The 27,551-nt window shown below is 57.0% G+C and overlaps 5 protein-coding genes across 5 annotated transcripts; all 5 read right to left on the bottom strand.

Annotated features, from left to right (window-relative positions):
• Positions 1 to 689: 689 nt before the first annotated feature.
• Positions 690 to 4,676, bottom strand: JKF63_06099 (uncharacterized protein; the record flags this gene model as incomplete). The annotated part of the gene is made up of 1 exon (XM_067902051.1): positions 690 to 4,676. The coding sequence occupies one exon, from the start codon at positions 4,674 to 4,676 to the stop codon at positions 690 to 692; it is 3,987 nt and encodes a 1,328-aa protein (XP_067758398.1).
• Positions 4,677 to 8,145: 3,469 nt separating this feature from the next.
• Positions 8,146 to 10,968, bottom strand: JKF63_06098 (uncharacterized protein; the record flags this gene model as incomplete). Its single annotated transcript, XM_067902050.1, has 1 exon — positions 8,146 to 10,968. The coding sequence occupies one exon, from the start codon at positions 10,966 to 10,968 to the stop codon at positions 8,146 to 8,148; it is 2,823 nt and encodes a 940-aa protein (XP_067758397.1).
• Positions 10,969 to 18,643: 7,675 nt separating this feature from the next.
• Positions 18,644 to 19,972, bottom strand: JKF63_06097 (uncharacterized protein; the record flags this gene model as incomplete). The annotated part of the gene is made up of 1 exon (XM_067902049.1): positions 18,644 to 19,972. One exon carries the CDS (start codon positions 19,970 to 19,972, stop codon positions 18,644 to 18,646), a length of 1,329 nt encoding a protein of 442 aa, XP_067758396.1.
• A 1,904-nt stretch (positions 19,973 to 21,876) lies between these two features.
• Positions 21,877 to 23,415, bottom strand: JKF63_06096 (uncharacterized protein; the record flags this gene model as incomplete). The annotated part of the gene is made up of 1 exon (XM_067902048.1): positions 21,877 to 23,415. One exon carries the CDS (start codon positions 23,413 to 23,415, stop codon positions 21,877 to 21,879), a length of 1,539 nt encoding a protein of 512 aa, XP_067758395.1.
• Positions 23,416 to 24,414: 999 nt separating this feature from the next.
• Positions 24,415 to 26,910, bottom strand: JKF63_06095 (uncharacterized protein; the record flags this gene model as incomplete). Its single annotated transcript, XM_067902047.1, has 1 exon — positions 24,415 to 26,910. One exon carries the CDS (start codon positions 26,908 to 26,910, stop codon positions 24,415 to 24,417), a length of 2,496 nt encoding a protein of 831 aa, XP_067758394.1.
• Positions 26,911 to 27,551: the final 641 nt, after the last annotated feature.

Below are 27,551 nucleotides of genomic sequence, written 5' to 3'. Positions count from 1 at the left end.
CTCAGTCATCTCACAACCGACAACGCTTCAAGACCTAGACTCACACCCGCTTTGCAGGTCGCATCACAACCGCCCACAATCATTGTGAGAGTAGAGCCACGTGGTATATATTTTTCCCCCACCCGGGTGGCCCAGGCGCCTCGGTCGGTGGGCGCGCAGTGGAGGCGCTGAAAGAGACGCGTTCGGGGTGATGATGTGGAGACCTCGTAGCATTCATTCGCATAATTCAAACGTGTGCACGCACGCCTAGTCACTTCCGACGCACCGCCACAATACAGCCCCCCCCCCCCCAACACACACACACACACCGCGGACATCGGTTACGATACATCGCTCTGACCTCTCGACGTCATGGGCGCTTGGGGCTGTCCACGTCACAAGTGCCTCAGCATTTTGGCAGGAGGGGGGAGGGAGTGCCTTTTTGGTGGACCAAAAACTCTCTAGTGCATCCCGAAAAAAAAAACTCTGGGTTCATGCGACTCGTCCATATATTGATGAATATATTACACACACACACACACACGCACATCGCTTTTCTTTCTTTCTCTTTTTCTCCCACACTGCCAAGCCGACATGAATGCTTCAAATGCAAGAAAAAAAATGCCACTTTTTTACACTAATGTGGCGCACTCTTTTCCCTATTCCCTCCACCCGACCTGCTCGCCATCTCCGCCCCCTCGTTGCCAATCTCAGCGCTTCTGGTTGATTCTTTGGCTCGCCTTGTAGAAGGGCTCGCGACAGAAAAGACTTCGCAGGAGCACGTGGTGGGCGTACTCATTGTTGGCCAGGTGTGCACCGCCGTCAGCGACGCTGCACGTAGAGACGCTGGAAGCAAGACCACTCCCGCCAACACCGCAGAGACTGCTGTTCCCACTCGCCAGGGGAGGCAACGATGTTCGAGCGTCATTTTCAGACATGACGGTGGGGTCACCGATCTGTTGCACAACGGGTGTAGTAGTGAGCCGGTGCTGCTGCGTCGGGGATGCATTCGTACCGGGTAGCGTCACGCTCAGCGTCTGCAGGGGGCGCGAGGTGGAGTGCGGCGTGCCACTACCAGGGCTCCCGAGAGCAAAGTCGACGGGGTGCGTCGGAAGCGTTCCGGATGCCTCGGGAGACGTTTCCATGGTGATCAAGCGGGGACACAAACTCCATAGGGCCTCGTGCCCTGGCACTTGGGGGGTGCTGCACGTGCAATAGGGGCAGCGCTTCAGATTATCAGCACGTCCGCCACGACCACAAACACCGCCGCCGTCTGCGCCGCTGCTATTGGAGTTGACAGGTTTTGATAACAACACATGATAGAGCAGCAGCTCCATCGACTGCGCAGAGCGCCGCAGTTTGGCGTTCCTCTTCTCAATCGGATTCGACCCCATCAGTGTGTCCAACGCACTCACGGTCGGTGCCTCGACTGTCGACGTCCTCTCGCCTGAGACTGTTGTCCTACTCTCGTCACTGCTTCTTCTGTTGCCGCCGCCGCCGCTGCTGCTGCTGCTGCCAGCAGGGCCCAGTCGGCTCAGGTAGTGAATGTGAGTGGGCAGGTTCACTACCGCATAACCGTTGCGCAGTTCAACGAGCATGAGACTCTCTGGGTCGATAGCAGCCAGCCCATCCCGTACCCAGTGTGTGGCAGCGTCGAGCAGCGTGCGGCGCGGCAGAGGCGCCGTGTCGTTGATGGAGCTGTAATGGGCTGCCGGCATGTCCTCGAAGCCCTCCTGAGCCTCAAGCGCTGCGCTGACTAGCTGGCGCTGGAGACGACGACGACTGCGCCACTGAAGGCGCGCGACGTCGGCAGCGGACATCCCTAGGCCCTGAGCTCGTGGTGCGTCTGCAACGGCCAGGGACGCTGTCCCTATGGAGGCAGCGGGTGAGCTCCTCGACGAGGCCGACGATGGTGTCCACGTGTTAAGGCTGGCCAGGTGGCGCCTGGTATCCAAGCCAGACGCCGCCGCCGCCACCGCCACCTCTTCCTCCTCGGCTGCTCGATGCAACTTCGTGTACTCCTTGTCTACTGTACGGCTTACGTACGTGCGCAGTTCAAAGAAATCACCGGAGGCCTCCTCGCCAGAGCGGCCGCCGTGCAGGAAAAACCGTGCGCCAGGATGCACCGGGTCGTCCACCATGGCAGCCATTGTGCGCGCCTCCGGGACCAGGACTGGGAGGTGGAACAAGTTGCCACAGGCACTGGGGTCCGAGTCGCCGCGTGGCATCCGAGCCGCGCGTGACCCGCGCGGGGCCAAAGGGAGGCCAGGCGATGCGGCCACGGGTGTTGTGCTGGTGGAGGCGGTTGCTGAGGGGGTACCTTTAAGATAACGAGTGGCGTAACCCATCAGTGTAGAGGGCAGTGACGATGCGCCAGAACGGGCCATCTGTCCACCGGCGCCCGCGGAGGGAGATGGTGAGGCATGACGCGCGTACGCTCTGCCCTCCTCTGTTGGATGCACGATGCTGACGGCGTCCGCAGCGGCGTCGAGTTCCGCCGCCCATCGACGTTCGCGACAGATGCACACGCGCCGCCACACATTCTCGCTTATGTAAAAGGCGTGAAGGTCGAAAAAGGTCAGGTGCTGCTGGCCCGTGTAGAAGAAGCCGCCGTACACGTAGAGGCAGTCACGCTGCACATCCGCTACCATACAGGCCCCGGTGCGCGCCCGAGCGGTGCTGTTCACTGAGCTGGCAAAGAGTGCGTGGTGCACGTCTCGAGAGAAGTGTATTCGGTCGATGGTGCCGTTGGGTGAGCTGCGCAACACCTTCGCTTCGATCTTCTCGCGGGTTTCCCTCCGCAGGTTCACCAAGACGCTACCGATCCGGAGGCCGTGCAGGGGGTTGCGGGGCTCCGCCAGGAAGCTGCGAAGCAAGTGCGGTGGCACCCCCTCCCGCAGCTGCACCCAGGTTCGCGTGATAAGGTTCAGACACCAGAGATCGTTGTAGAAGTAAGAGTCATCGCGACCTCCAAAGATAAACATGAAGTGGCGCTTGTAGGCGGCACTGGTAGAGCGGCGACGCCCGTGCAGGTCCCCAGGAGACGGGATGCACTCTGCCCAGTACTTGCCTACCATCTTATCCAGTGCGCGCCGCCGCCACTGTGCAACCGTGTCTGGGTGCGCCGCACGCCATTCGTCGCACCGCATTTGAAGCGAAGGGGGTATCATGTCATCACTCGTAATAAGGGGGCCGGGAGTGTTCGCCTCGCCAAACAGTTGGCGCAGAATACGAGCATTCTCTTTCTTCTTGTACTGGATGCTGTTCAGATACATGTCCGGGTCCGCCTCAATCTCCGCAGCGGTGAGGCGGTGGTCAAAGTGAAAGAGATGCGTCAGGGGCCGAACCACGTGGCCGTCCTCTGTCATGCCACCAAAAAGCACCACCACTTCTTCCTCCGCACTGACGCGACAGTCATTGCCTTCTGTGTCCTTCGCGTCGCCACGCGCGGCGTAGGGCACGGTGCTGCGACGGGGTGCGTACAGCGTCTGCGCTGTGGCACCCCACATGCCCCAAAACGGAATGGTCGTCTCCATGCATCGCCACGTGAGCCGGTTCAGGTTGAGCGAAAAAAGGCCGCTGCAGCAGATGTCACCGACAGAGATGCCCCCGAGAACAGCCATGCATGTCTCACCGTTAGAGTCCCGGTAGAGAGAGGCGGCTTGGCCGTAGGCGGGGGGTGGTACTATGTGGCGACGCTGCGGGCTCCAACGAAGGCCTTGAGGCGAATCCTCCGTGTTATCATCGTCATCACTCGCATCATCATTCACGCTCCCTCGGGAGGTGGTGGTCGCGTCCTCGTCCTCGTCGTCGGGGGCGGTGGGATGCAAATCGCTATGCTGAGCAGGCGATCGGCGTTGCTGTTGCTGCTGTAGCGCGAGCTGGTCCTCCTCCTCCTGGGCAGGGACGCACCGTAGCTCTGCCCAGCGACCTGTTCGCACATCGTACTCCCACACGTCGTTGAATGGGACGTTGCCTAGACCGCCGAACATGATAAGGCTGCCACGCTCAGGACACGACAGCAAGACGTGTCCGCTCCTAGGCTTCGGGGCAGGGTAAGGGCGGCGCGCGTCCCGCAGCTGCTCCAGCGCCGCGGCGTCCACAACGCTCGAGAGTAATGGTACGCCATTGGAGGCGAACAAATATGGTCCTGGAACACCTCCTGTCTGCGCAGCTGGCGAGGAGTTGATAGAGTTGGTGGGCGAAATCGCTGCACCACCGAAGACGGGCTGAGGACCGACAATATCTGTCGATAGGTCCGGGTAGAGGCTGAGGCCTACATGATCGATCCGTCGAGGCGGGCGGGCTAGCGTTAACCCTGTTGTCGCCGCTGGTGCTGGCTGCCCGTCACTGCCTTCTTCGTCCTTGGGGTCGGGCAAGTGTGATGACCGCGGTATGACACTCGAGGTAGTGCATGGACGCTTGTGGCGTTGTAGTCCAGGATCACTCAGGCTAACGACACGCTGAGAGCCCGAGATGCTGCTCTGCAGACCATCCTGCGAGGTGAGGCTGCAGCTGTTGCTTGAGGCGCACCCGAGGGCGTCGTGTGACAAATCCCCATGGTTCTGCAGCGGCGCCGGCGGATCGTCATCGGCAGTGAGACCGTAGAGGGGCTGCAGGTATTGATGCTGGTCCTTCACCTCCGGGTCGGCGTAGAGCAGTGTGAAGCAGCCGGTGTACTGCGGGACTGCGCACATTTTTGTTCTGACTTCCCTTCTACTTTCTTTTGGGACGTTGTTTGGCTCCGAGGACAGGTTGAGGGGGGAGAGAGAGAGACCGTGTGTTGAGTAAAACATACATACACGCAAAACACATATAAAACTGCGTCCTCACCCCTCCGCACTCCAAAAATGAGACGCCACCCAAGCGGAAAAACCACAGGATGGGGAAAAAAGAAGAAAGTTGCACCCACCCACCACACCTGTGAAGCTGCACATCAACAGTGTATGCGAACACACAACAAACTGGGGGACGGCAGACACAGAGGCTCCGGGCAGTTAATCTAGGGAAAGCAAGATATACAGAGTCGGCCCTCCCTCCCTCCCCCTCCACAGTCCCTCTCTCTCTTTGGATCTGACTTTCGTCCACAGAAACGCTCACGCCCGCAACAGTGCAAGGGTCTGCCTGAGGTTTCAGGGACGTGTGTAGGTATGTATGCGTATATACATATATATATATACTGTATATATATATATGTGTGTGTGTGTGAGCCAGAGATTGTGTGTGTAGGGTCAGAGTGGCACTAATCACGGGGATATGGTGGACGCTGTCTGTAGAGAGGGAGGGGGAAAACACGAAGCAACAAATGCGACAAAATAGGTGAAATAAAACGATTGATGGGTGGACAGGAGAGAACGGAGGGGAGGGGGGGGGGTGGATGAGAGAATGTGCGAAGAAGCGGAAAAAATTGTCAAAACGCACACACACACGCACACACAGTTGACAAAAGGGGAAAGGCCACGCGATGACCTGCAGTCGACGAAGGCGGGCGTGTGTGGCGTGGCGGGTGGTGGTGGTGGTGGTGGGGGTGTATGAAATATTAAGGGGAGGAGGATATGAAGAACTCTGTTCTCGGTTTACCCCAGTGGTTCGTACGATCAGTAGATGGTTGAGTGAGTGAGTGAGTGAGTGAGTGAGAGAGGCAGAAAGCTTCAATATGATGCGACACACAATTCTAGTGAACGTGTGTGCGCGCTTGTGTGACAGTGGGACGAGGATGCCTAAAAGGGGAGATGAGAAATGCGCATCTGGACACGAGATGGGGGGGGAGGGGATATGATGAGAGTATAGGACAAAAACACACACGGGTATATATAAATATATATATACATATATATATGTGTGAGTGTGTGTGTATATGTGTATGGGAGATAATGAACTAGGAAGAGGAATGCTGGTATGGGTTCTGCACACACACACACACACACACACACACACACACACACACACACACACACACACACGGCTAAGTGAGAGCTTCACGTGTACGTGCAGTCCGTCAAAGAAAGAAAGAAGAAAAGGAGAGCGGGAAGGGAGGGACAATGAAGCCGCATACGTGTGTCGGAGAACTGAGGGTGGGATGATAGACAAAGAGAGTGGGTGGGGACAGAAATGGATTGTGTCGTGAATTTCTTGCGTTTCCCCGTCTCATCTGGACTGTAGCGAAAACCGCATGAGGTGGTGGTGGTGGTGGTGGTGGGAATGAGGGCGGCACTTGGAAGTCATCACCTAGTCATACTGTACCTTTACACAGAAAAATACACACATGCACACACACACATATACATATATATATATATATATATATGCCCTTGGTGATGAAGAGGGGAGGGGAGGGGAGGGGAGGGGAGAAGATATTACTATTATTTTGTTTTTGGGGTTTGAAAAAAAAGGTGTTCTTTTTTTTTCTCCCCAGTCCTCTCTCTATCCACAACGTGTCTATTCCTCAAAATGGAACCAACCAAAGTGTACTTACACCTCCACATTCCACCAACGTTTGCTCATTCCTTCCCCCACTCCCCACCCCCCAACTCCCTCTGCAGCATCTCTGTTACACATCCGGATGGGCTGGGGGGGGGGGGGGGGGCGATTTTGTCTCTGCCACCGACTCAGACCATGCGCCGAACAGGTTCAGGGTTTTCCTCCCTCTCTTCTCCGCTACAGGCTGTGAGTTCCGCGCCCGACGCACTTGGGTGGGGATACATGCCTTTATCCAAGCGGGAGGCGTCTCCCAGGAGTCTGTTGAAGGTCAGCAGCAGTGGTCACTCTCGTGGAGATTAAAAAGAAATTATCTAGATACATGGTGGTGGTGGTGAGCTCAAGGTGTGTGTGTGTGTGGGTGGGTGGGGGGAGATTGACGAACTTCTGCATTGGGACATTCGGGGAGACACTGTACCCATCCTGTAATGGGATGTTTTGGCCTGCGAGACTTCAGGTTGCTACGTTCCATAGAATGATGTACACATTCTCAACGTTGGATTGGGGAGAGTCTGAATGGTGGAAAGTCGGGGTACTTCCTTCGTGCATATGTGCCCGCCTCGCCCCGATACATCACAGGTTACCCTCTGAAGAGTCCAGGAATGCGTTTGTCACCCCGGCAACGCCAACCGGAAGGGAGGCCACAACAAACAAAGCCCCCTTCCCTTCCCTTCCCTCCCCCCTCCCCCCGCCTCTCTCTGGGGCAGAGCGCCAGCTGAACCTTGTAGTCCTTTTCTTACCCCCCCCCCCTCTCTCTCTCTCTCTCTCTCTCTCTTTCTTTGTGTCGGTGGGGGAAGGGCAAGGGTGAGGGGAGGACTGCGAGACCCCTGACAGAATGGGTGGTGGTGGTGGTGGTGGTGGTGGTGGACCTGCATCATCACAGTTGGCTAATAACACCGGTGGACGATAAGAGAAAAAATAAACAAGTATAGATGTATATATATATATATATATATATACGAATATACCATAGCGATTGAAGAAAATATGTGGTGAGATGTCAGCTCCTTTTTTTTCGTTGGTGATGCTCATATATGTACAATATACAGCCTCTCTGGCAAGAAGATGCGGGGTGGTGGGGAGAGGGAGGGAGCACAAGTGGTGGTGGTGGTGGTGGTAGTGGGGGGGGGGGGGGAGGCTAGTGAGGGGGACGAATGCCCGCTCAGTTACACAACGACACAGATGGGGCAGCCGAGGAGGAAGAAATTCACGCCACAATGTGAAATAGAGAGAGGGGATGGGGGAGGAAAGGAGGGGAGAGGCAGGCGCAGGTGTTCCCAGAGGGCAGTGTTGAGAGCATATCAAAAAAAAAGCGTGAACATCAAGAAACAATGAGCAAAGACAAGATGAGTCTGCGTTTGAAAAAAAAGGGAGGGATGGGGGGGGGAGAAGAAAAAGGAAAGGGCTAGTGTCAGGGTGTGTGAGGCAGGCGACATCCAGAGCGCACTCTGCTGAGAAGTCATTCCCTCACTCGCTCTCACACTTCTCCACGCCCTTCAGTTGCCCACGTGAGTGCGCATATCATTATATATATATATGTATTGAGTGCCACGTGAGCTGGTGCTGAGCAAGGAGGAGGGGGGGGGAGGGAGGAGGGAGAGGACTCACAGCAGTCAGGTAACCCATGTCAATGGTCCCCCCCTCCCCCCTCCCCACTGTCCCCGCGACCACGCGCGCGCTTATCCTTCGCTAGGTCGTGCTCTGCTGAGCAGCATTAGATTTTGCGTCATCACCGCTGCTGGCTTGCTGCACCGTGATGAGCTTCTTGTTGTGCATGTACATGCTGAAGGGGTCGGTCTGAAGGTATTTTTGGTCCTGCGGTGTGTTGTCATGGCTGCAGCGGTTGTGCATGACTTTCCCACCACCCCCAGATTTCCATATCGTCACCCCAACGCCGGTTGGAGATGAGGAGGTGTTGTTGATGTGGCTTCGGCTTCCATGTGAACGCCCTGTGCTGTGCGCGTGTACAGAGCGGCTGTTGCTGGTGTTGTTGCCGGCTTCGGAGCGATGACAGCCACGAGCACCCGAGCGCTCACTAGCGGGCCAGTTGCCAGTGTTTTTGGCCCCGCCTTTATAAACCGCACCGGCGCCGCCTGCCGCCAGGGAAGCTGCCTGCCCCATTACCGTTGTTGTCGGACGCGGCACCCAATCTTGGCCGTCTATCTTCACGATGGAATCTGTGCATGTGACAGGAGGTTCGTGGGTCTCGCCAGTGGTCCACGAGGCGGTCTTGATGACGCCATTGTCCGCCACCGGGCTACCCCAAAACTGCCATGGAGGATTCTGACCGACGCTTCCGCTGACGCTAGTGATGGAGCCTGTCCCAGCAGTTGCTGTGCTGAGCGGGCGCGCTGCCAGTCCTGTTGTGACTCCGTTTGTGACACTGGGCGGGATCGTGACGTTTTTTCGGCCGAGTGTGCTTGGCCAACTCGTTGCATTGGTGGTGGTGGCGTTGTTGGTGTGGTGCCGCTGCTGTTGCTGATCGGCGCTTGCTGAAGCGTATATCCGTCTCTGTAGTTCCTCCGCCAGGTGCTCCCGCTCCTGCCGGAGTCTCTCCAGCTGCATATCGCACTGCTGAATACGGGCTTCGATGTGCTCTCGCGGGAGTTCTTGCAGCGCAGTGTTCGCCGTCGGGGGAGGAGCCATCGTGAGCGAGTTACGCCGAAGGCTACCACCAGGAAAGTTCGAGGTGGTCGTAGTGGTGACGTGATCCATCGGCGGTGGTGCCGAGGGAGCGAAGGCCAAAAAGGCTTGCTGCTGCTGCTGCTGCTGCTGGTGGTTGTTGTTGTTGTTGTTGTGTGAGTTCGTCCAGCAAGAGGTGTTAGGTAGCCATGTCAAGCCGGCGCTGGAAACAACGCTGGGTGTTCGGCCTGCAACGCCGAGGTTGTTCACAGCGGTTTTAAGGTCACTGTTAGAGCTGCCATCTCCGGGAGTACCCCCTGCTGTACCAAGAAACGCAGCAATGGCGGTGTTGATGTTTGTATTGCTATCGCTACCGCTGTTGCCAGCCGCGTTGGGGTCACGCCATGTATTCGCGCCAGACCAGGAGTGAGTCGCTGCTTCCGCAAAGAAGCCCGTACCACTTGAGTTGGTGCCACCACCGCCACCGCCTCGGAGCCACTCGAACGTCATGGGCTTTGTCCCGGTGTTGCCGATACCGTCCATGGGGCTGGTGTGGACTACCTGCTGCGCAGAACCGGGTGCTGTGGGGAAGTAATTCGCCTGTGTGCCATCCTCAGAAAGGAGCCAGGGCTTGGCGTTGTCTGAGAGTGATGGGGGCAATAGTACAGACTGGTTGTTGTTGCTGGTGGTGGTGGTATGCGTTGACGACAACGGCAGCTTGTGCGGCGGCTGCTGCTGCCGCACAGAGAAGTCTTTCGTTGTTGCCACAACTGCGGCCGCCCGCTGTTGTTGGCGCTTGGCTATGAGCTGATCAGCCTCCTCCCTCATTAGTTGCCGGTGGGGCGGCCGGCTACCTTTGCTCACACCGCCCACGGTGCTGAGGTTGTTGTTGCTGGTGTTGCTCAGTGGATTCTCTCCCCCTTTTTGACCCCCGGCATTGTCACCAGCGGCTGTGCCGGTCGTGACGGACTGGGCGTGTGACGCGGAGTGGCTCGCGGCCCACGACGCGCGACGCCGCTCGTTGATCTCTTCCAACGTCAGCAGGCGATGCGAGATGCCTGTGGAGGTGCTCGCTGTGGGGCCACGAGACTCACTTGTTTGACTGAAGCTCGCGTCGCCATCGTCACTTGGCGGCTGTTGATCCCCTTTGCTGTGCAGGTGCGGCGGAATGTACGCGCCGCCACCTTTATTGCAACACGGCACCGGCAAGTCCTTGGCGGAGGTCGTGGAGATCAGGAAGCCCTTTGAATAGAGAGTCGTGGCAGGTGCGACGGCTCCAGCTGCCGTGCTGGGGTGCCCTGCCATCATGTCTTCGTCTTCGCCGTCTTGGTGTATAGACTGCAGTCCCTCTAGTTCAGGCTCGTTGTGCGTGTTGAGGTTGCGCGAGACGGTGTCCATGACTTCTCTATGGCGCCGCTGCTGCTGTTGCTGCGGCCCAGGCGCAGTTTGGCGATGATGTTCGTGGACATCGCCAGGGTAGATGGCGCGTGGGTTCAAACACGAGTTGCCGGTGTCCTCAACCGAGGAGCAGCTCATGCTTGTGTTCGACACAGAAAAGCGCGGTGACAATGAAGAGCCCTTGGGCGGGGCGCGCTGGTATGGGGGATGGCTTTGCTGCGACTGCGCGGGCAGCGGTTGGCGGACAGGCCCCGTTGCCGAGAAGTTCGGAGCGGCAATGCGGGGGCTTCCATAGGGCGACAACGAGCCAGACGCAGCGATGATTGCTGATCCGGATTTGCTTGCAGTGGAGGAGCTGTTCAAGGACGATGCTACCGTGGTGTCAGCGCGGGTATGGGGTTGCTGGTGCTGCTGCTGCTGCTGTGACGACAAGTGCGAGTGGTGGGGAAAGGTAGAGGTGCTTGGGTTCAGTTGGTAGTGTGTGGACTCCATGACGGATCGTGTCGTCACAGTGGCGACTCCCCGACCACGGACGCGGTGGCAATTCTGTTGGGTTTCCTGCAACAGTGAATGTATATGTGAAGGCGACGCAACGGCTTCGAGCATGGGAGATGGGTTGTGGTGGTACGCGGGTCCTTGAATAGGGTGATCCACACGCACTGGTGCCGGTGCTGATGGGTTCACAACTGGCAGATCAGAGTTGGCAGAATGGGGCTGCTGAGGTCGTCGAGTGGACAGAAGGTGCGGTCTGTACTGCGCTGAGTATTCACTGGAGCTGTAAAACTTGCCCGAGACGATCAGGCGTGAGGCGGTGACCGAGGAAGGAGATGTTTGCTGCTGAAGGTCCACCTGCGCCGGCTTTGCAGCTGCGGGTGCCGTTAGAGTTTCACTTAGCTGAAGAGCACCACCGAACTCGTTCAGCTGGCTGCGATTGTTACTGCCAGTGCTTTTGGCCTCTACAGAGGCTGTGATGCCGTTGGCCAAGTTGGGTGTGCTGTTGGGTGAGACGAGATCCAGCACGGCGACCCTAGCTGGTTGAGCCTGCGATGAGACTTGTGGTGTCAGCAGCAGAGGTGGCTGTGACACCGAGAAGAGCTGAGAGGCGGCGGCAAATGTCGATGGCGGCGGCGTTGGCGGTGAGGGTAAAGCGGAGGAACAGGGTTGGGAGTGATGATTGGCAGGCTGACGAAGGGGTTGTCCTGCTCGAAACATGAGCGAAAAAGGGGGGAGGGAGGGGGGAAGACGAGGGGGGGGGGAGGGTCAGGAGAAAAAGACGTGGTTGTGGGGCTGGGGCAATGGAGTTGACTTCGTAGAGCTTTGCCTAACCATTCAAAATCTCTCTTCGATAATATGTGTTACCTTAGATATATGTGCTGAGCGATATTGTGTGTGTCTGCGACTACGCGCGCGTGTTTTTTTTTAAAATGTGTTATAATGCGTGAACAAAAACTTCAACACACACACACACACACACACACGCACACACACACACACACACACACACACGCACAGAGAGAAGAAAACGAGAATACTAAGAGAGATGTGGGCAACACTCTATGGATTGTATAAGGCAGAGGTGCCGTCTTTCCCTCTCTCTCTCGCACACACACAAAACTCAGGAAGCGAGGAGCAAGTGGAGGACGATGAAAATAGTGGATGATGATGGATGATGGCGATGGTGCCGTTGTTTGACGCTGAAAGGCAAAAGAAAAACGAGACCTAATTCCTTGAAAAAAAAAGTTGGGCGCGCTCGGGTGGGGTTGGGTTCGGGGACACCGTGTGTATGTGTGTGTGTCGAATAAACGTTAAGCAGAAGCCTCACGGAGTAACACACACACACACACGAAAAAAAAAACAATATATGCTTGTCTATGGGATGAAGAAGCAGCGAGTGGAGGCCACACGTATGTTGGCGCTTGCTGTCAGTGCATCAACGCGTCATATGCGTGTGGATTTATATCTTGGTGGTTGTAAAACACACACACACACATATATATATGCATGTACTTCTCCGTGAGGGGAGGCAGAAAGAGGGATCAATAAGTGAACGGCCAAACACAGCAGCAGAGAGGTGTATTACGCAAAGAGCAGCAGAGTGATGTCCGCTACAGGGGCATTTTCGAGTTGTGTTGAAGGCGGTTGCCGTTGAGTCAGGGGAGGGAGGTTACTTGTTTTGTGTGCGTGTGTGTGTAGGCATTGGATCAGGTACGTGACCAAGACAAGTCCCGCATCGACAGGGGGAGGGGAGGGGGGGCCACACGTTTAACCTGCAGCATTTCTGTTTGTTTGTTTGTTGTTGATTTGGTTACCCCTCTTCCTCTACCTTTCCCCGCGTTTTACAGCTTGCGTGTGGGGTAGGATGTGATAGGGCACCAAGAGAACACCTCAAGCGCCCACCTGCCGGCGCACACACACACACATATATATATATATATATATACACACACAGAGATGTATCCCGACCACCCCACCTGCTCGGGCTATCCCTCGTTCTCCCATCCCACCCATTCTCTCAAGCAAGGGTACCACCCCTCTCCTACGCTTTTTGTTTTACCGGGCTGCCCCTTAGAATGCTTTGCGGTAGTGAACGAACTGCGTCTCGGTGGCGAGCGACACACCACTCGTTGTCCCCGACGCGTATGCCAAGGGGTCGACCTGGCCAAGCGATGTCTCCCTCGAGTCCTGCTGGGTAAAGTTTCCTATTCCACACGAATGCAAAGGTGGAGTCTTCGGCTGATGCTTATGTGGCGTGCTTGACGACGACGACAGTGCCGAGATCAGCCATGGTAGAGGCTGCACCTCTGCATCCGCCTCGTCTTCGCGGCGAGACCAGAGAGACACCATCTCGTACGGGTCCACTGGCGGTGTGTTCAGCGCGAGGGACAGCACGTAGGGAGCGCCGTAACGAGTGCTTGCGTTGCGGACGGTGTTGGGCTGCGACGCCACCCCGGTGGCATGCTGCTGGCGGAGTTGGGGCGAAAGAGGGCGCCCTGATGGCCGTGCGATTGGGGGCGGGTAGAAGTGGGTTGCAGCAGCATTGCCCATACCGGATGACGAGGAGTTGCGAAAGAAGCGGGCCAGCGGAAGGTTCATTGGCGATGGTCCGTCGCTGTTGGAGAGAAGCGACAGTGCAGAGCCATGCGTCGAATTCGTTGGCGGCGCCAAGTGCCGCGGAGACGCGCGATTCCCCAAGAGCCGGTGGCTCATCTCACCAGAGGGTGGTGCTTCAATGGTAGTGATGATGGTGGTGGTTTCTGCCGTGGTGACCGCCGCGCTCGAAGCGGCTGCGGCCATTCCCAAAAAGGGGTGGCCGAACGGACTGCGATGGCGCCCATGTAGCGCTGCCAACGGCGGCGCTGCTGTGACGAGCGCATCCCTCAAGTTGATGCTGCTGTCACACCCGTTAGCTCTATGACGCAGGCGCACCGGGTTGATCACGTCTACGGTACCACGATTCCCAGCGGTGGTGCTACTGTCGTCACCAGCAGTTGCATCATCCCTGTCGCTGCCGCCAACATCTTGCGTTACTTCACTTTCGGCAACGTTGCCGCTATACAACGAAGGGCAGCTATCCGGCTTGAAGCGCTGTGGTTGCGGTGTCAGCGCCAGTGAATCCCGGATAGTGGGGATGGAATCGCTGGGCGCCATGGTGGGACTGGTGCTTCCGCTTGTGCCCACGTTGAGACAGGGGTACTGCGCCGGCGACGTAGGGCCGCGGTTCGTCGCGTGCCCGCGATTGCTAGACCAGAGCGTCAACACGTCTCCGCTGCTACGGTCTACTGCCGTGTCTGTCTTGCAGTTGTCGTTTTCGATTGTGTTGTTACCGTGCAATGTGACGTGCAGCGTTTGTGTCATCCGTGGCTGGCCGCTTTTGCCGTCGTCACCCAAAGGGTGGTGAGGGCCTGGGCAAGCGACGAGTGGAGGGCGGCTGCACGTGCCCAGCAGAGCTCGCGTTTCCGAGGCGTCGGGCCTTTGGCAGGGGTTCAGCCAGTCATCCGCGGAGGAGGAGTCCGGGGAGGAAAAGGTGCGGTGTTGGACCAAAAACGAGTTTGGCATGTCTGCCCTGCCGGCACCATCCTCTATACAGTCGGTGCCACATGCTGGCGTTGAAAGACTTAGAAGTGCGGTCTTTAGGTGCGCCATCCAGTTGGGCATCTCTGCTGAGTGTGGCGAGGTTGTACTGGGTTCAAGCGGTGCGGCCGTCTTTGTGGAGGACAGCTCTGTGCTGCTCTGGCTATTGGGAACAGCACTGTGGTGGGGCAACGCGACGAGCTCCAACTGCAGCGACTCCTGCAGCTGCGAGCTGTTGCGCGGGCTTGGCGCCGCCGTTGTGGGAACAGGGGGCCATGATGGGAGTGGAGACATCAGGGTGGGCAGGGTGTGCGACGGGGCGGCTGCTGGTGTTGGTTTGCGGGTTGGCGTGGGTGTGCCCGTTGAGCCGGTGCGGCGGATGGTGCGATCCACCTCTCCGTTCACACCGCCGACCAGCGCAGTTACGGCGATCTTTCGCGGCGGCGCACGCATCCAAGGAGAAACGCGTGAGAGGCGGTTGAAAGGGAGAGCGGTGCTGGTGGTGCTGTGTGACGCCAGTGGTGAGCGCTTCATGGTGCTCGTCGTCCTACACCCGTCCACGAGTGTACCTGCCACCAGCGATGCAGGTGCTGACTTGTCCGCAAATGAGAAACGCTGCGTCCTCATGTAGTGTGTCGTCTGAGGAACAACAGGAGCCACAGCTGCGGTCACTGGTGAGTTCTCAGCAGTGCTGGCCATGGGACCTTTCGGTGTACCAGTCCTTCGACGGAGAGTGGCAGGGGAGAAGCGGATGCTCGCTGTCACTGGGGTGCTGCTCGCGAGACCGATGGAGAGGCGCTGTGGTTGTGGTATGCTCGGGGGTGAGATGATATTCGTGCTGCCGCGGCTGCTGCAGGGACTACTCCTGCTGTTGTTGATGTCGTCTTTCTGATTGGGCTCCCCTGGAAAGGGGGGCACCGGCACGATGACTGGGGGTTTAGGTTTGCATACAACTGGGGTGTTGGTGCTTTCAGTGGTGCTGCTGTCCACAGCCGTGGTTGCCACCGCGCGAACGGTGTTATTCGGCGCCCGGGGGCGATCGCCTACAGTCGGGGTGATTCTGCCGCCAGACAGTACGGCTCCGGGTGGAGAAAGCAAGACCAGGGTGCAGATGGCGCTACTGATGAGCCTTGTCGCACTGCCAGAGCAGGGTAGCTTCGGGGAGACCGGTGGCAACGAGGAGGCCATGTTGAATGACGAACTGTCGGAGTTTAGAGTCGAGTCGTGTTGCACCGTGACCATGTCCACTGTCTCCCCATTGCCGTGTGAGCTGTTGGCCTCGCCGATGCCGTCCTCCTTCCCGGCACAGCAATGGGGGATTTTCACGCTGAGGCCATCGGCGCTGTCTGGGAGGGTTGATTTCCCACAGTCGCTACTGTTGGTGGTGGTGGTGGCGATGGGGCGATCGTGGGCGGTACTGCGCATTGTTGTAGGCGTTTGCCGGCGCACGTGTTGGTTTATGTGTCAAAAGGGAGTGAGGAATGTGGGGTGGGGTGTGGGGGTGGGGGGAAGACAGAGAGATCGCCGCCCCTCTCCCATCCTCCTCCTCCACAAACAAACACAACCAATATGAAGAGGGTGGTCGTTACGTGTGACGAGGTGCAACTAGACGAGAACGACTGCTGTCTATGCTGGTGCTGCTGCTGCTGCTGTGTGGCGGCGAGGGGCAGAGGAAGGTTATAAAGCGACACACACACACAGACACACACACACTCACAGTTGACAAAGAAATCTATAGTGCCACTCAAAGGAAAAGTACCACGAAGGGTTTTACAACCAGCAACACCCAAATGGGTCAGTGAGCGAGTGGGCGAGTGAGTGGGTGAAGGGGCGCACGAGGGAGGAAGAGAGCGAAACACGAGCACGTCTCGCTTCTCTTCCCCCCCTCGTGCTCCCGTTTTATTTATTTATGTGTGTGTATATATATGGATATATGTAACTTCGATAGTGTACGAAGGCTGTACACAGCGATTCTCCCTATGTGTACCGTACGGTGATGGATACAGACAAGAGCAGAGCGGTTCTACACCAACCACTTACATAGAATAGAAAGAAATAATGAAGAAAAAAATATGAATAAATATGTGTTTACTTATAAATGGGGTGGGGTGGGGGGAAGAGCGTAGATCACAAAGAAGAAGAGACCCCCATAAAAAAAAAAGCGTATAGAAGCAAGGGCAACCGTCGTCACATCAAAAAAAAAAAGGAGCGCAAGAAAAAAAGAAATATGCATATGCGCGCCCAAGCCCGCCCTGTGTGTGTGTGTGGGGGGGAGCGGGGGGGAGAGGCACGGATGATTACACGCAAGCACACGCACGGCAGCTGTTGATGTGTGTTATGCACGCGCGCGCGTGTGTGTATGAAGGAAGGAAGGGGGGGAGGGGGGGAGGGGAAAGTCCCTTGCGGGGTTGAAGGATATAGGCGAAAGGAGGATCAACGACGCACTCAGCAGACCCCGGCGGTGCATAGACACAACAGCAAAGGCGGTCGTAAAGTTTTGAAATGAGGGACAAGTGAAGACACGGGGTAGAGGAGGGGGGGAGGAAGAACACAGCTGGAAGAAAAAAAAAAAGTGCACCCGTTCACGCCAACCAAAGTAAACACGTTAACCCCCCCCCCCGAAAAAAAAAAAAATAGACCACTGGAAAATGTGCACACACCGACACACCTCGGTGGTGGAATAATCGACGCGGGACGGGGCGCGGTGGTGGTGGGGAATGAGATAAAGTAAGAAAGAAAGGGAGAGCCAAGTGTACTAACTCACATATGTATATATATGTATATGTATATGCACACACACACACACACACACAAGGGCGGGGAGTGCGAATGCAGACCAGTCAAGACGGAAGCGCTAAACGGAAAAACAGGCACCACGAAGTGGCATGCGCACGAGGACGTGAAAGATGAGAGTACTTAGGTATGTGGAGTGGGATGAGGGAGGGGTTGTGTGGTGTGGTGTGGGGGGGGGTTGCGGGGGGGGGGGGGGGGAGGAGTCCGCGCGAGCGATGGTGTCCAAAGTGGAGGTACACATATATATATGTATTTTTTTTTGGTGTTTGTGACCCGGCGCTTTAGAATGTGCGATTGGGTGAGTGGATTGGAGGGGAGGGTGGGGGGGGAGGGGGGAGGAAGTGAGCAGCGCGCTGATGAGTGTCTGTATGGCAGCTGGCACACCGGGCAATCATTCATGTGGTGGTGGAGGGAAGGAGGGGAGATGATGTGACAGGGGGGCTGTTTATCGTTGGGAGGCGGGCAAATGTATGTGCGCGTGTTGGGGTGGGGGAGTGGCAGGGAGGATGAGGGGTAGCATGACAACACGGTGAGAGAGCATTCAACGCCTGCCTTTCCCTCCTCTCCCTCTTTTGCTCTTCCCCTCTCTTTTTTCCTCCCCCCCGTAGAGGTAGTGCGGTGCATCACACGAAGCGAACACCAACACAGCATGGGAAGACGTGTCCTCCCACCCTTTGTCACTCAGCTGACGCTTGCGTCTCCATAGCACACAGGATGGAAGGCAATGACATGGGCGAGGGGCAACTCAGAGACCCTGAAACGACGAAGACAAGTGGGGCAGCGCTCCTATTGGAAAACGTGGCTCGCTGAGTTTCTTTGGATGCACCATGGTAGCGATACTGTTGTTGTTGCTAGGGCTGCGGAGTATAGCCTGCTGCCTGGGCACCTGCGCGCACATACAGCACTCACAATTTAAAAGAAGAATCTCGCAGAGTTGCAATCGCCCGCCCCTTCTCTCCCCATTCGCGCCATAAACACACAAGTAGATGTATAAATATATTTGAAAAATCTTGGCTCATCGTGTAATGACGTATCGACTCTTTTCATTCATCCCCACTCCCCGCCCCTCTTGACAACGTGTGGCTGTGTTGATGTACGAGTCCACGTGGACGGCTCTCGTTATGCGGAGAGGTCACAGACACAGTTTTGTGGATGTGGAGGCAACAAATAAAAAAAAAGAGGGGGGTGGAGCGCTGCGCTCAACCAATTTTTTCTTTGTAAACAACTCCGCTCGCAGCATCTTCACCCCGAAATCTGCCACGCACACTGTATCTTCGTGCGCCCCACTCTCTCTCCTTCGGCATCAACATTTCATGGTGCGAAGCGTCATCAGCGTCGCCTCCGCCGCAGCGCTCTCCGCGTCACGCCTATTGTTCCACCATCGTGGGGCCTTGAAGCGGGCTGTGCCGCCCTTTTTGTTGAGTAACGGCAGCTCTACTGTGGCGAGGTAGTAGCGCGGTCCTCGGCGGCTTCCATTCTTGCTGTTCTTGACGTTGTGTGCACCCACCAGGCCGAGTTGCTCCAGCGCATCAGCGGGCAGTTCCGCCTCGACCTTTTCATCTACACTGAAGATGCAGCTCTTCGCGACCGGTGTGTAGGGCCATCGACGCTGGCATTCCTGCTCCAACTCTTCTCGTAAGAACCGCATTTGCTGCATTCTCTTTTTTTCTTCCATCGTCTCCTTACTGGGGGCCGTGATGACGTTGCCGCTGGTGCCTTGGTGGAGACGGGCGTTGCCACCGCCACGGCCGACGACAGCAACACCACTGCCACTGCCGGCGCCGTTGTTGTTGCTGCTCGACGCGCTCTCCGATGCCGCGGCTGCTTGCGCGGATGGGGTGCAGCAGAAAGGAGATGTGGCGTTGTTTTTTTTCAGGTCCCGCCTTGCGAGCCCCGTGATGCTGCCGTCAGTGAGGTGATAGACTTTGTTCTCCTCAATGAGTTCCTTGACGGCGACCCACGCAAAGCGCAGCTGGTCCAGTTGGAGGTACGTAAAGTGTTGCAGCTTCTCGGGGCCCTCGTAGTAGAGAAGAAAATGATTGTGGCCTGGCAGAAGCGAAAAGTATACGCTGCTGTTCGTAACTGTTGTCTTTGTCGTGGACCCCGCTACTCCAGGAGCCGATGGCGCGTGAGAGGGCTGGTGCGTGGCGCGGTAGTCACCCTCCACCTTGGAGCGAGTGACGACCTTTGGTCCCTTGGGCGTCGGCACCGTGAGGGACTCGACGTAGTAATACAGATCCGTGTGCTGCGGGATGATCTTGCTGCCCTCCACGAAAAACTTCTCAAAGATCGGGAGCAGCCGCAAGGCGGCACGAACATCCTCGTGCGGAACGGCCTCAATGTCGATGGGCACATCTGCTGCTTCGGCGGAGTTGTTCTGGTCCCCCTTTTTTTTCCTGTGCTCCACAGCTGACTTCGGGAGCCAGTCGGCGAGTTCGTAGACGGGCAGGAGCCAGTGTAATGCACTGAAGATGGAGATGTCAAGAAGACCGGACGAGGACGCTGTCGCGGCAGCCCCAGAAAGCGACTGGAGGTCTTCCTTTGCCCTTCCCGAGAAAGTGATGGGGTACCCCAGCGGCTCCTCTGGCGGAGGCGGGGCGGCCACAGCAGCGACATTCGGCGACATGGGCATTACCGTAAGGAAGAGAGGGCAGACGGGCGGGGTGGGCAGCAAACAACAAAAAAGAAGTGGCTTAGCTACTTTACACTTCGAGAGACACACACACACACGGCTGATTCCGGAAGGAGGAGGAGAGGGTGGTCTGAGGATGCGTATGTGTGTGTGTGTAATATGCCTGTGTTCCAGGTCAGATAGGGGGTAGTGTGTGTGTGTGTGTGTGTGTGTGTGTGGCAGGGGGAGGGGGGTGTGTGGTGCGGCCAGGGGAAACACCAGCAGCTCCTTTCCTTCTCCTCTTCCCCCTAAAAAAGAAAGAAGTACGATGGGTTGAGGCGAGTCCTGCAATATATATATATATATACGTGGAGTCGGTGGGGAGAGTTTTTTTTTTTTGGGTGGGAGGAGTTTCAGAGAGGGGAAGAACTGGTTGGGGAGGGGGGGGGGGTCAGGAGAGGCGTCCGATATGCGCACGTGTGAGTGTATCGAGAAAAATGCCGAGCAGGTCATTCCTTTATTACGCACCGCACATAGACCCCCTGGGCAGACGCGATTACAGCACAGTGAGCCGATTCTGCATATCAGCTCCAAGGGAGCACACAAATAAAAAAGAATAAAACAGGTCTGTGGCGGTGGTGGTGGTGGTGGTGGCGGCGGTGGCGGTGTGTCTTGGGAAAGGGGAGGGGGGGGGGAGGGAACGGGTGAGGAGGGGCAAGGCAGTACCGGTGCGAGTGTAGAAGACGTACGTGCCAGACGTGCATGTACTCCCCCCCCTTCATTATGTCATCACTCAGGAGATCCGCCGAGGCGCGCTAGAAAAGAGAAAAAAGCGAAGAGGAGAGAGGGGGTGGGGGTGGGTGCCCTCTCCGTTCTTCTACGAGACTCTGCTTGCGTGTCGCGCTTTCACTACGATTGCCACCGCCGCTCACCTTGTGTTCCACCACGTTATCTGGATTACATACACGTGTGCGTGTATACTTTGGCTCATCGCAAGGTTCACATATCGACACATCCATTCACCCTCCCCCACCCTCCCGTTTTTTTTCTCTCTCTCTCTCTCTCCCCCCTGGTACTACCTACAAGATACGTATAGTTCAAGGTTATGCAATATAGGGGAAGCATGAAAAGGGGGTGTGGGAGGCGGGGGTAGCAGAGAGGTACAGAGAGACCACCCCCTTCACACACACACACACAGAGAGAGAGAGAGCGCGCATCCCCCCACTTCACCACTACAGAGGCCCTTTGTTCCAAACCACCTCCCCTCCTTTCTACCGCTACATTGGGTCATCCATCCCATCCCTCCCCTCGCCCCCTCTTTCCCGTAACTCTCCCTATCTGCAGCCGACATGGCCGCAGCTGGGTGCGCGTGCGATACATTTGAGCAATCGAGAGAGAGAGTCCACCTGCGGTGAGTTGACGGGAAGGGGTGAGGGGGCGAGGGGACATGTCCGTACAGCGGAGAGAGAGAAAAGGGCAACATGCCACCAAAAGGCACCGGCATTTAATAAGAGAGACCCGGAAGCGGTGTACCCCTCAATCCCAAGAAAAAGGTCTCACACACACACACACACAGACAGACAGACCGACAGCCGCGCGTGAACACAATACGAGAAGAGCATCAACGCCGCCACCACCACCAACAAAAAACAAAACAAATGGAATATCAAAAAGAGGTAAAGGGCAAAAACAGAGGATCCATATCCTACACTGAGAAAGAATAAAACATAGCGCTTCTTCCTCCCCCCCCGCAAAAAAAAAAAAGAAATGAGAGGGAGAAAGAGACAACTCCATCCACCCACCCACCCACTCCGGTCTGCTCACAGGTTGTTCTTCACGACTGCCCCCCTTCCCTGTCCTCGCCGCCGCCCTTTTTTTCTTCAAATCCGCCGAGGTTAGCGGCCGTTTTCCCCCTATCGGGTTGTCTACTTGCGGGAGAGCGTTTCTTCCATCAGCGTACAGAATGCCTTCCATTCCTCCTGGCTGACCGCTTTTCCTTCCTGCGCGTTGGTGAAGATGAACTCGTCCGGTAGCAGCTCCGGCATCACATGGGTGTGGAGGCGCTTGCACGCAGCCGCGTAGTGAGGGTCCTCTGACAGTTTCTTCGGCGGAGAACCTCCATAAAAGAGTGGGGAGCTGATGGCGGTCAAGTGGCCACCGTACCATGAGGGAATGAAGTCCTCGTGGATGTACTCAGCCAGCGCATCGCGCAAGGCGAGGTCCGCCACCTTCTCTGATCCACTCACCACCGGCGGCGCCTCGTCCTCCTCGCTGTCGTCGCGTTGGCGCGTCGCCTGGTCTAGCGGCGTGTTATTCGAGTCGCTGCTGAAGTCAGCCGGTGTGGCCTTGTTCGTTGCGGAGAGCAGCAGTATTTTCTGTTGTGTCTGCGGGTCCAGCCACGGTCGGATGAGCTTGAAAAGCATCTTGAACACAAATCCACCATTCACGATGATCATTTGGCTCATATTCTCGGGGTAGAAGCTCTGCCCCATCAGGGAAAGAAGGCGGAAGAGCTTCAAGGCTTTTTTGAACTTGCTGGATGTGAGGTGCGACACCTTCACGCAACCGACATCCACAAGGCAGGTGGCACCGCCGCCATTTTCCATGAACGTGTCCGCCGACAGCGGCTTTGCCCCAGTCTGCACGTGCAGACATTTCCGAATAATGTGCTGCTGGTTGTAATTGAGGAGGCGCGAGATGCGTCGACCTTTCTCGAGCTGTCGCAGGTACAACCGCGACAACAAGTTTGTGTAGGGCAGCGTGACGGAGTGGAAGTCCGGGTTGCGGCAGTCGTACTGACTCTCCACAAAGGGCCACCGCTTTTCGAGCATCGCCAGTTCCTTTGGATTGGGCCGCTGGTAGAAAACCACATGACCACGCCTGTCTACACCACAGTTCCACGCCGCCCAGCCGGCCTGCAGCAGCGGACGTGTGATTTTGACTTTATCTGCCGGGGTGGAGTTTTTTCTCATTTCTGTCATCACCTGCTGCACCAGCTCCTCGCCATCGAGGCCGTTGAAGATGGACTCCACTTCTCGGTCCCAAAGGATCGTATCGAGGCTGTACTTCTCGCGGAAGGCGATGTAGTGCAAGATGTCGGTTGTGGCCAAGTGGACGTCCATGCGTCGGGCAAGAAGAAATCGGTAGATGAGGTCGCAGTCGGACACTTTGTGGATATCAGGGATAGGCAGAATCTGCTTGAGCTGACGCGGGTCACGGATGGACAAGCTCTCTGGGTACGCAGGCGCGGCACTCTTGTGCTGCGATTTTTTGTCATCTTTTGAGTTTAGCTCGAAGGGAAGTGTGCCCCTCGCTTCGATGTCCTTCTGATAGAGAACCAGCTGCTGGAACACTTTGCGGTTGGCATCCTTGAACTCATCGTTGATGTGCTTTACAGCACAGCAGTGCGTCTGGTTCGCCAGATCCTTCAGGTACTGCTCCTGACATGCGTCCAGCGAGGACATGATGATGCCAAAAGCGTTGCTATAAAGGGGGAGGGGAGAGAGACGGGGTGGTGGTGGTGGTGGGTCAGGACAGTGAGTGTGCGCTGGTTATATGGTGTAAGTAAGCAGAAAGACGCAAGCCCACAGACGTTGCCAGACAAAACTACTTGAGTATGCAACCAATGATTTTTATACAAACACACACACACACAAAGATGGAAGAATGCAGGCCGAATTGTGAAAAAAAAAGAGGGCACACGTGAGCCGGTTGGAGCGGGGGGGCGTCTGTGTTTGTCTGTGTCGTCTGTGTTTGTCTGTGCGGGAGGGCGCCTGCAAGACCACAAAAAAAAAACGACGAAGTCGGGGAGGAGGAGAGAAAAGTATAGCGGGGTGGGGTGGGTGTAGAGCTTCAGGAAACCTCACCTATTAAATGGCGGGCCAGCCGTTGCTTGTGTACCAAAGTGGGGATCGGCCGGGAGGGACACAATCGTTCGGAGGTGGGTTGGATGTTGTAAGCACATGTTCACACGACCCAAGGGAGGGGGAAGGAGGGAGGAGGACGACTGAGAGTCCGATGGACACACAAAGACCAAATCTTTAGGCGAGATGTTTAGAGCAGATGAGCAGCTGGGGGTAGGATGGCGCGGGCTCGTTTATTCTTTGACTGTATCGCTTCTCATGACAACGATGGGGAACAGTCGCGGTGTATGTTGGCACATGTACCCCCCCCCCCTTGTGAGTATATCAAAATATAGTTTTGGCTCATGGTGGTGTGTCGTACAAAGACGGAAAGCCTAACGAAACGGAGATGGGGCAAGAAGGTCAGACGTGTCAGTCGTCATCAACACATACCTCCAACAGATGCGCGTGTCTCCGCATTTGTATCCTGGCTCCCCCCCTCCCCTCCCCTCCACCAACCCTTCTTCTCTTTCCGCAAGCCTGCATCATCATCATCAAAGTCGATTCGAACGCAAGCACGCTTTGCCCCCCTCCCCCCCCCCCTCCATTTTTTTTTGGTCTTCAAAGCAGGCCTTTGTTTTCAATCAATGAGAAGACCTCGTCATCGCCCTCGCCCCCGAGGATGAGGTAGACAATCACCACTACGGAGCAGAACATTATCATCGGCGTTAGCACTGTCTGCATAATTCGCACGTTCTCAGAAGTGAAGACGGTGTCTCTGAGAATGTTCGAAAGGCGCGCGAGTGCGCTCATGGCAGGCGGGCCGTGCTGCTGCACAAGGCCGACCGCTGTGGCGCAGACGACACCCGCAGTCGTGGTGAACAGCCTTGCCGCGACTCTCACCTGAAATCCCGCAACTTTCGAGTGATCGGCAATCCAGTTGAGCCCTTCTTGAGGGTTCATTGAGAAGCTACCGGCTGTGATGTTTGTGCTCGGAGAGGGGCTGTTGATGTTCGAAGAGCCGTTGGCGCGGCGGCGGTATGCCAGCGTCTGGGGCGGCGCAGAGGAGATATCGCGTCTGTGCGCTGAGGAGTGACCCTCGTCCTCCACCTCTACTTTGGCGCTGCCGCTACTACCGTAAAAAGGCTGTAAGGGCTGCGCTGCGAGGCTGCTGGTCAACGTATTGGGGGTAGCCAAACCATCGATGGACGTCCCGGGTGGGGGGGCATTGTCCGTAATCGTAACTCGTCCACCGTTGTTATTGGTGCTGTCAGAAAGTCCCATCGTGGTCGCGGCACTTGGGGAGTCGTCAGCGTTGGTGAGGAGGCCGTAGAGGCGACTCGATGGATTCGACCTGTTGCTCAGCTGCACCCACTCCAGCTTCTGTGACGCAGAGCCGAGAGGATTCGGTCCAGTACTACCGCTGTTCCATGTAACGCTATCTGGAGAGGCCACTTCATCGACGGGGGAGGTCGAAGGGGGCAGCGGCTGTGACTGCTGCGGCGATTCGGGGTGCCCGGGTTGCTCTTGGCAACTCATGTCGTGAAACGACGACCAGTGAGTGGGGGAGAGGGTCATCGCCGCCAGCTCCGCCGTGGCCGGGTCAAGCGTCTCGGTGCGATTCACCCGGATGTTGTCAGAGAGAAACCTCTGCTGTAGGTTTAGCAGCGCCTTGGTGGAGTCTTTCTGGGGCGGCATCGTGGTGGTCACCACACCCGCGAGGGAGGTGTGCGTGGGCGTTGGTGAGCTTGTTAGGGATTCCTCTAGGAGAGCCATTCCAGATCCCGCTTTGAAGCCAAATCGCTCGTTGCCTGGTTCAGCAAGTCGGCGCTCATTCACGCGCGAGCTGCGGCCGCATTTTTCCTCCATATCCATAAATTTATTCATGGTGTACGGTCGTGGGGAGGTGGGGACGTTGCAGGGGCGCGTGTGCCACGACTGCTGTTGATGTTGAGGCGTCGGCGGCTCAGGCGGCTGAGAGAGCGCAGACATGGAGGCGTAGCGGGGGTTCGCTAAAGGCGCACCGCTGGCCCCGCTGCTACTAGCGGTTGTGTAGGGCGGCTGCGTTGGCAGCTGCCGTTGTACTACCCTAAACGGTAAGACCACCGTCCCGGCACCGTTACGCTCTTCCTTAAACATTTTGCGTGCTTTCTTGCTGACCCGATTGCGTCGCGTTGAGGCGAAGGAGGGCGGAAGCACCAGGACAGCTCCCTTGTTGCGGAAGCCGCCCGCGTTGCTGCTAGCGCCACCAGCCCCCAAGTCAGAGGTGCCGTTGCTGCCACCGCTCATATGCGGCATGAATCGACGCATGCCGTTGTCGAGCAAGATGTTGCCGTAGTAATACTGAAACGCAGCAGCGGTGATGGGTGATCGTGTCATTACATCCGAGACGGCGTCGCTGCCACCGCCGTCGGTACGCCACCGGACAAGCTCACCGAGTGTGGGCGGCAGCACACGCCGCGCACCGAGTGGCCGATGATGCAGCGACTGCACTGAGTTATTACTTCTCCGCGTCCACTCTTGCTCGCACTTACGTTGCAGTTCGACAACGGTGCGCACTGTGTTGTCCAGCCACAGCTGATACGCATGCTGTTCCTTCAGCAGCCACTTGCGCGCCTGTTCGACGCACTTATTCTCGTCCCCAAGAGCTGCGTAGTAAATGTAAAAGGTGGGGCGCTGCGATACCGGGGCAGGCGACGGCCATTTTTGTGTGCGGGGCTCGTTGCCACTCGCCAGCTCGGCTGCCGCGTCCACGTCACTTTCGCAGGGTGTGTGTGTCGCACCAACACCCGCTCTGTAAGCGTTCACTGCGAGAGGAGTGCTAGCTTCTGTGGAGTTGACGGAGGTGAGCACTGAGTCGATCGGAGCGGCGCGAGACGCAATGTCAGGCGACCTACGTGTACTTGAACTCTCCTTCACGATGCTCAGCCGCTCTCGCAAGGGCGAAGACTCATCGATGTTCTCCGTGTAGCTCAGATCCGGCTCCCAGTCCGTTTGTCGGCTTCGTGGGTCGTTCTCGGATGGCGTCTGGGCTGCCGTTCCACCACCTTTACGGTGGTTACCCTTGTTGTTACTAGCGTCCAACGGCAGTGCCCCCTTACTTGGCGTGTGCTGCATCTTGCTTATCTGGCCTGCACGGGTGTGTGTGCGCTTGTCGCTGTCGGTATGTCTTCTGCTGCTGCTGTAGACCTGGAGAGGGTCCTTGCCACGCACATTCGAAACTTGCTGATGCCGCCCATCACCACAAGTGGCCATGATAGTCTCTTCCGCGGTGCTCGCAATTCTCGGGGACGGGGCAGGGCACCGCTTACTCGCGCCGTCGATGTCGTGTACTTCCGTGAGAAACCCTTTCGTCACAACGCGTCCAATGTGGAGAATGCCCGTGCCATCAACTGTCGTGGTGCTGTCAGTGGATTGCGCGGGTGCGTGTTGATGCGAGCAGGAGGGGCACGAGGCTCGCGGCGTGCAGTTTAGCTGCCGTGAGGGGGCCGCTGATGCCACTTGCCGCCTTTCGTGTACCAGCGGGGCTACGAGTCGTCGCAGAACAGATGGGGTGTCCACCTCCAACAAGAAGGTGCGCCGTTCCCCGGGGAACAGGATGCAGTCTGCCAACTCTTCACGCACAAGCAGCGGGCGGTCATGACCTTCACTTCGGCTAGGATTCCTGTTGGAGACTGAAGAGTCCGCCGCCGCCGCCGCCGCCGATGATTTTTGCGCCCCCGCGGTCGGCGCTGCCACTGGCAGAAATCCAAGGTCCT

The sequence above is a fragment of the Porcisia hertigi genome, chromosome 15 (assembly GCF_017918235.1).
Source record: "Porcisia hertigi strain C119 chromosome 15, whole genome shotgun sequence".
NCBI classification, from domain to species: domain Eukaryota; phylum Euglenozoa; class Kinetoplastea; order Trypanosomatida; family Trypanosomatidae; genus Porcisia; species Porcisia hertigi.
This window is presented reverse-complemented; position numbering and strand designations above follow the sequence as displayed.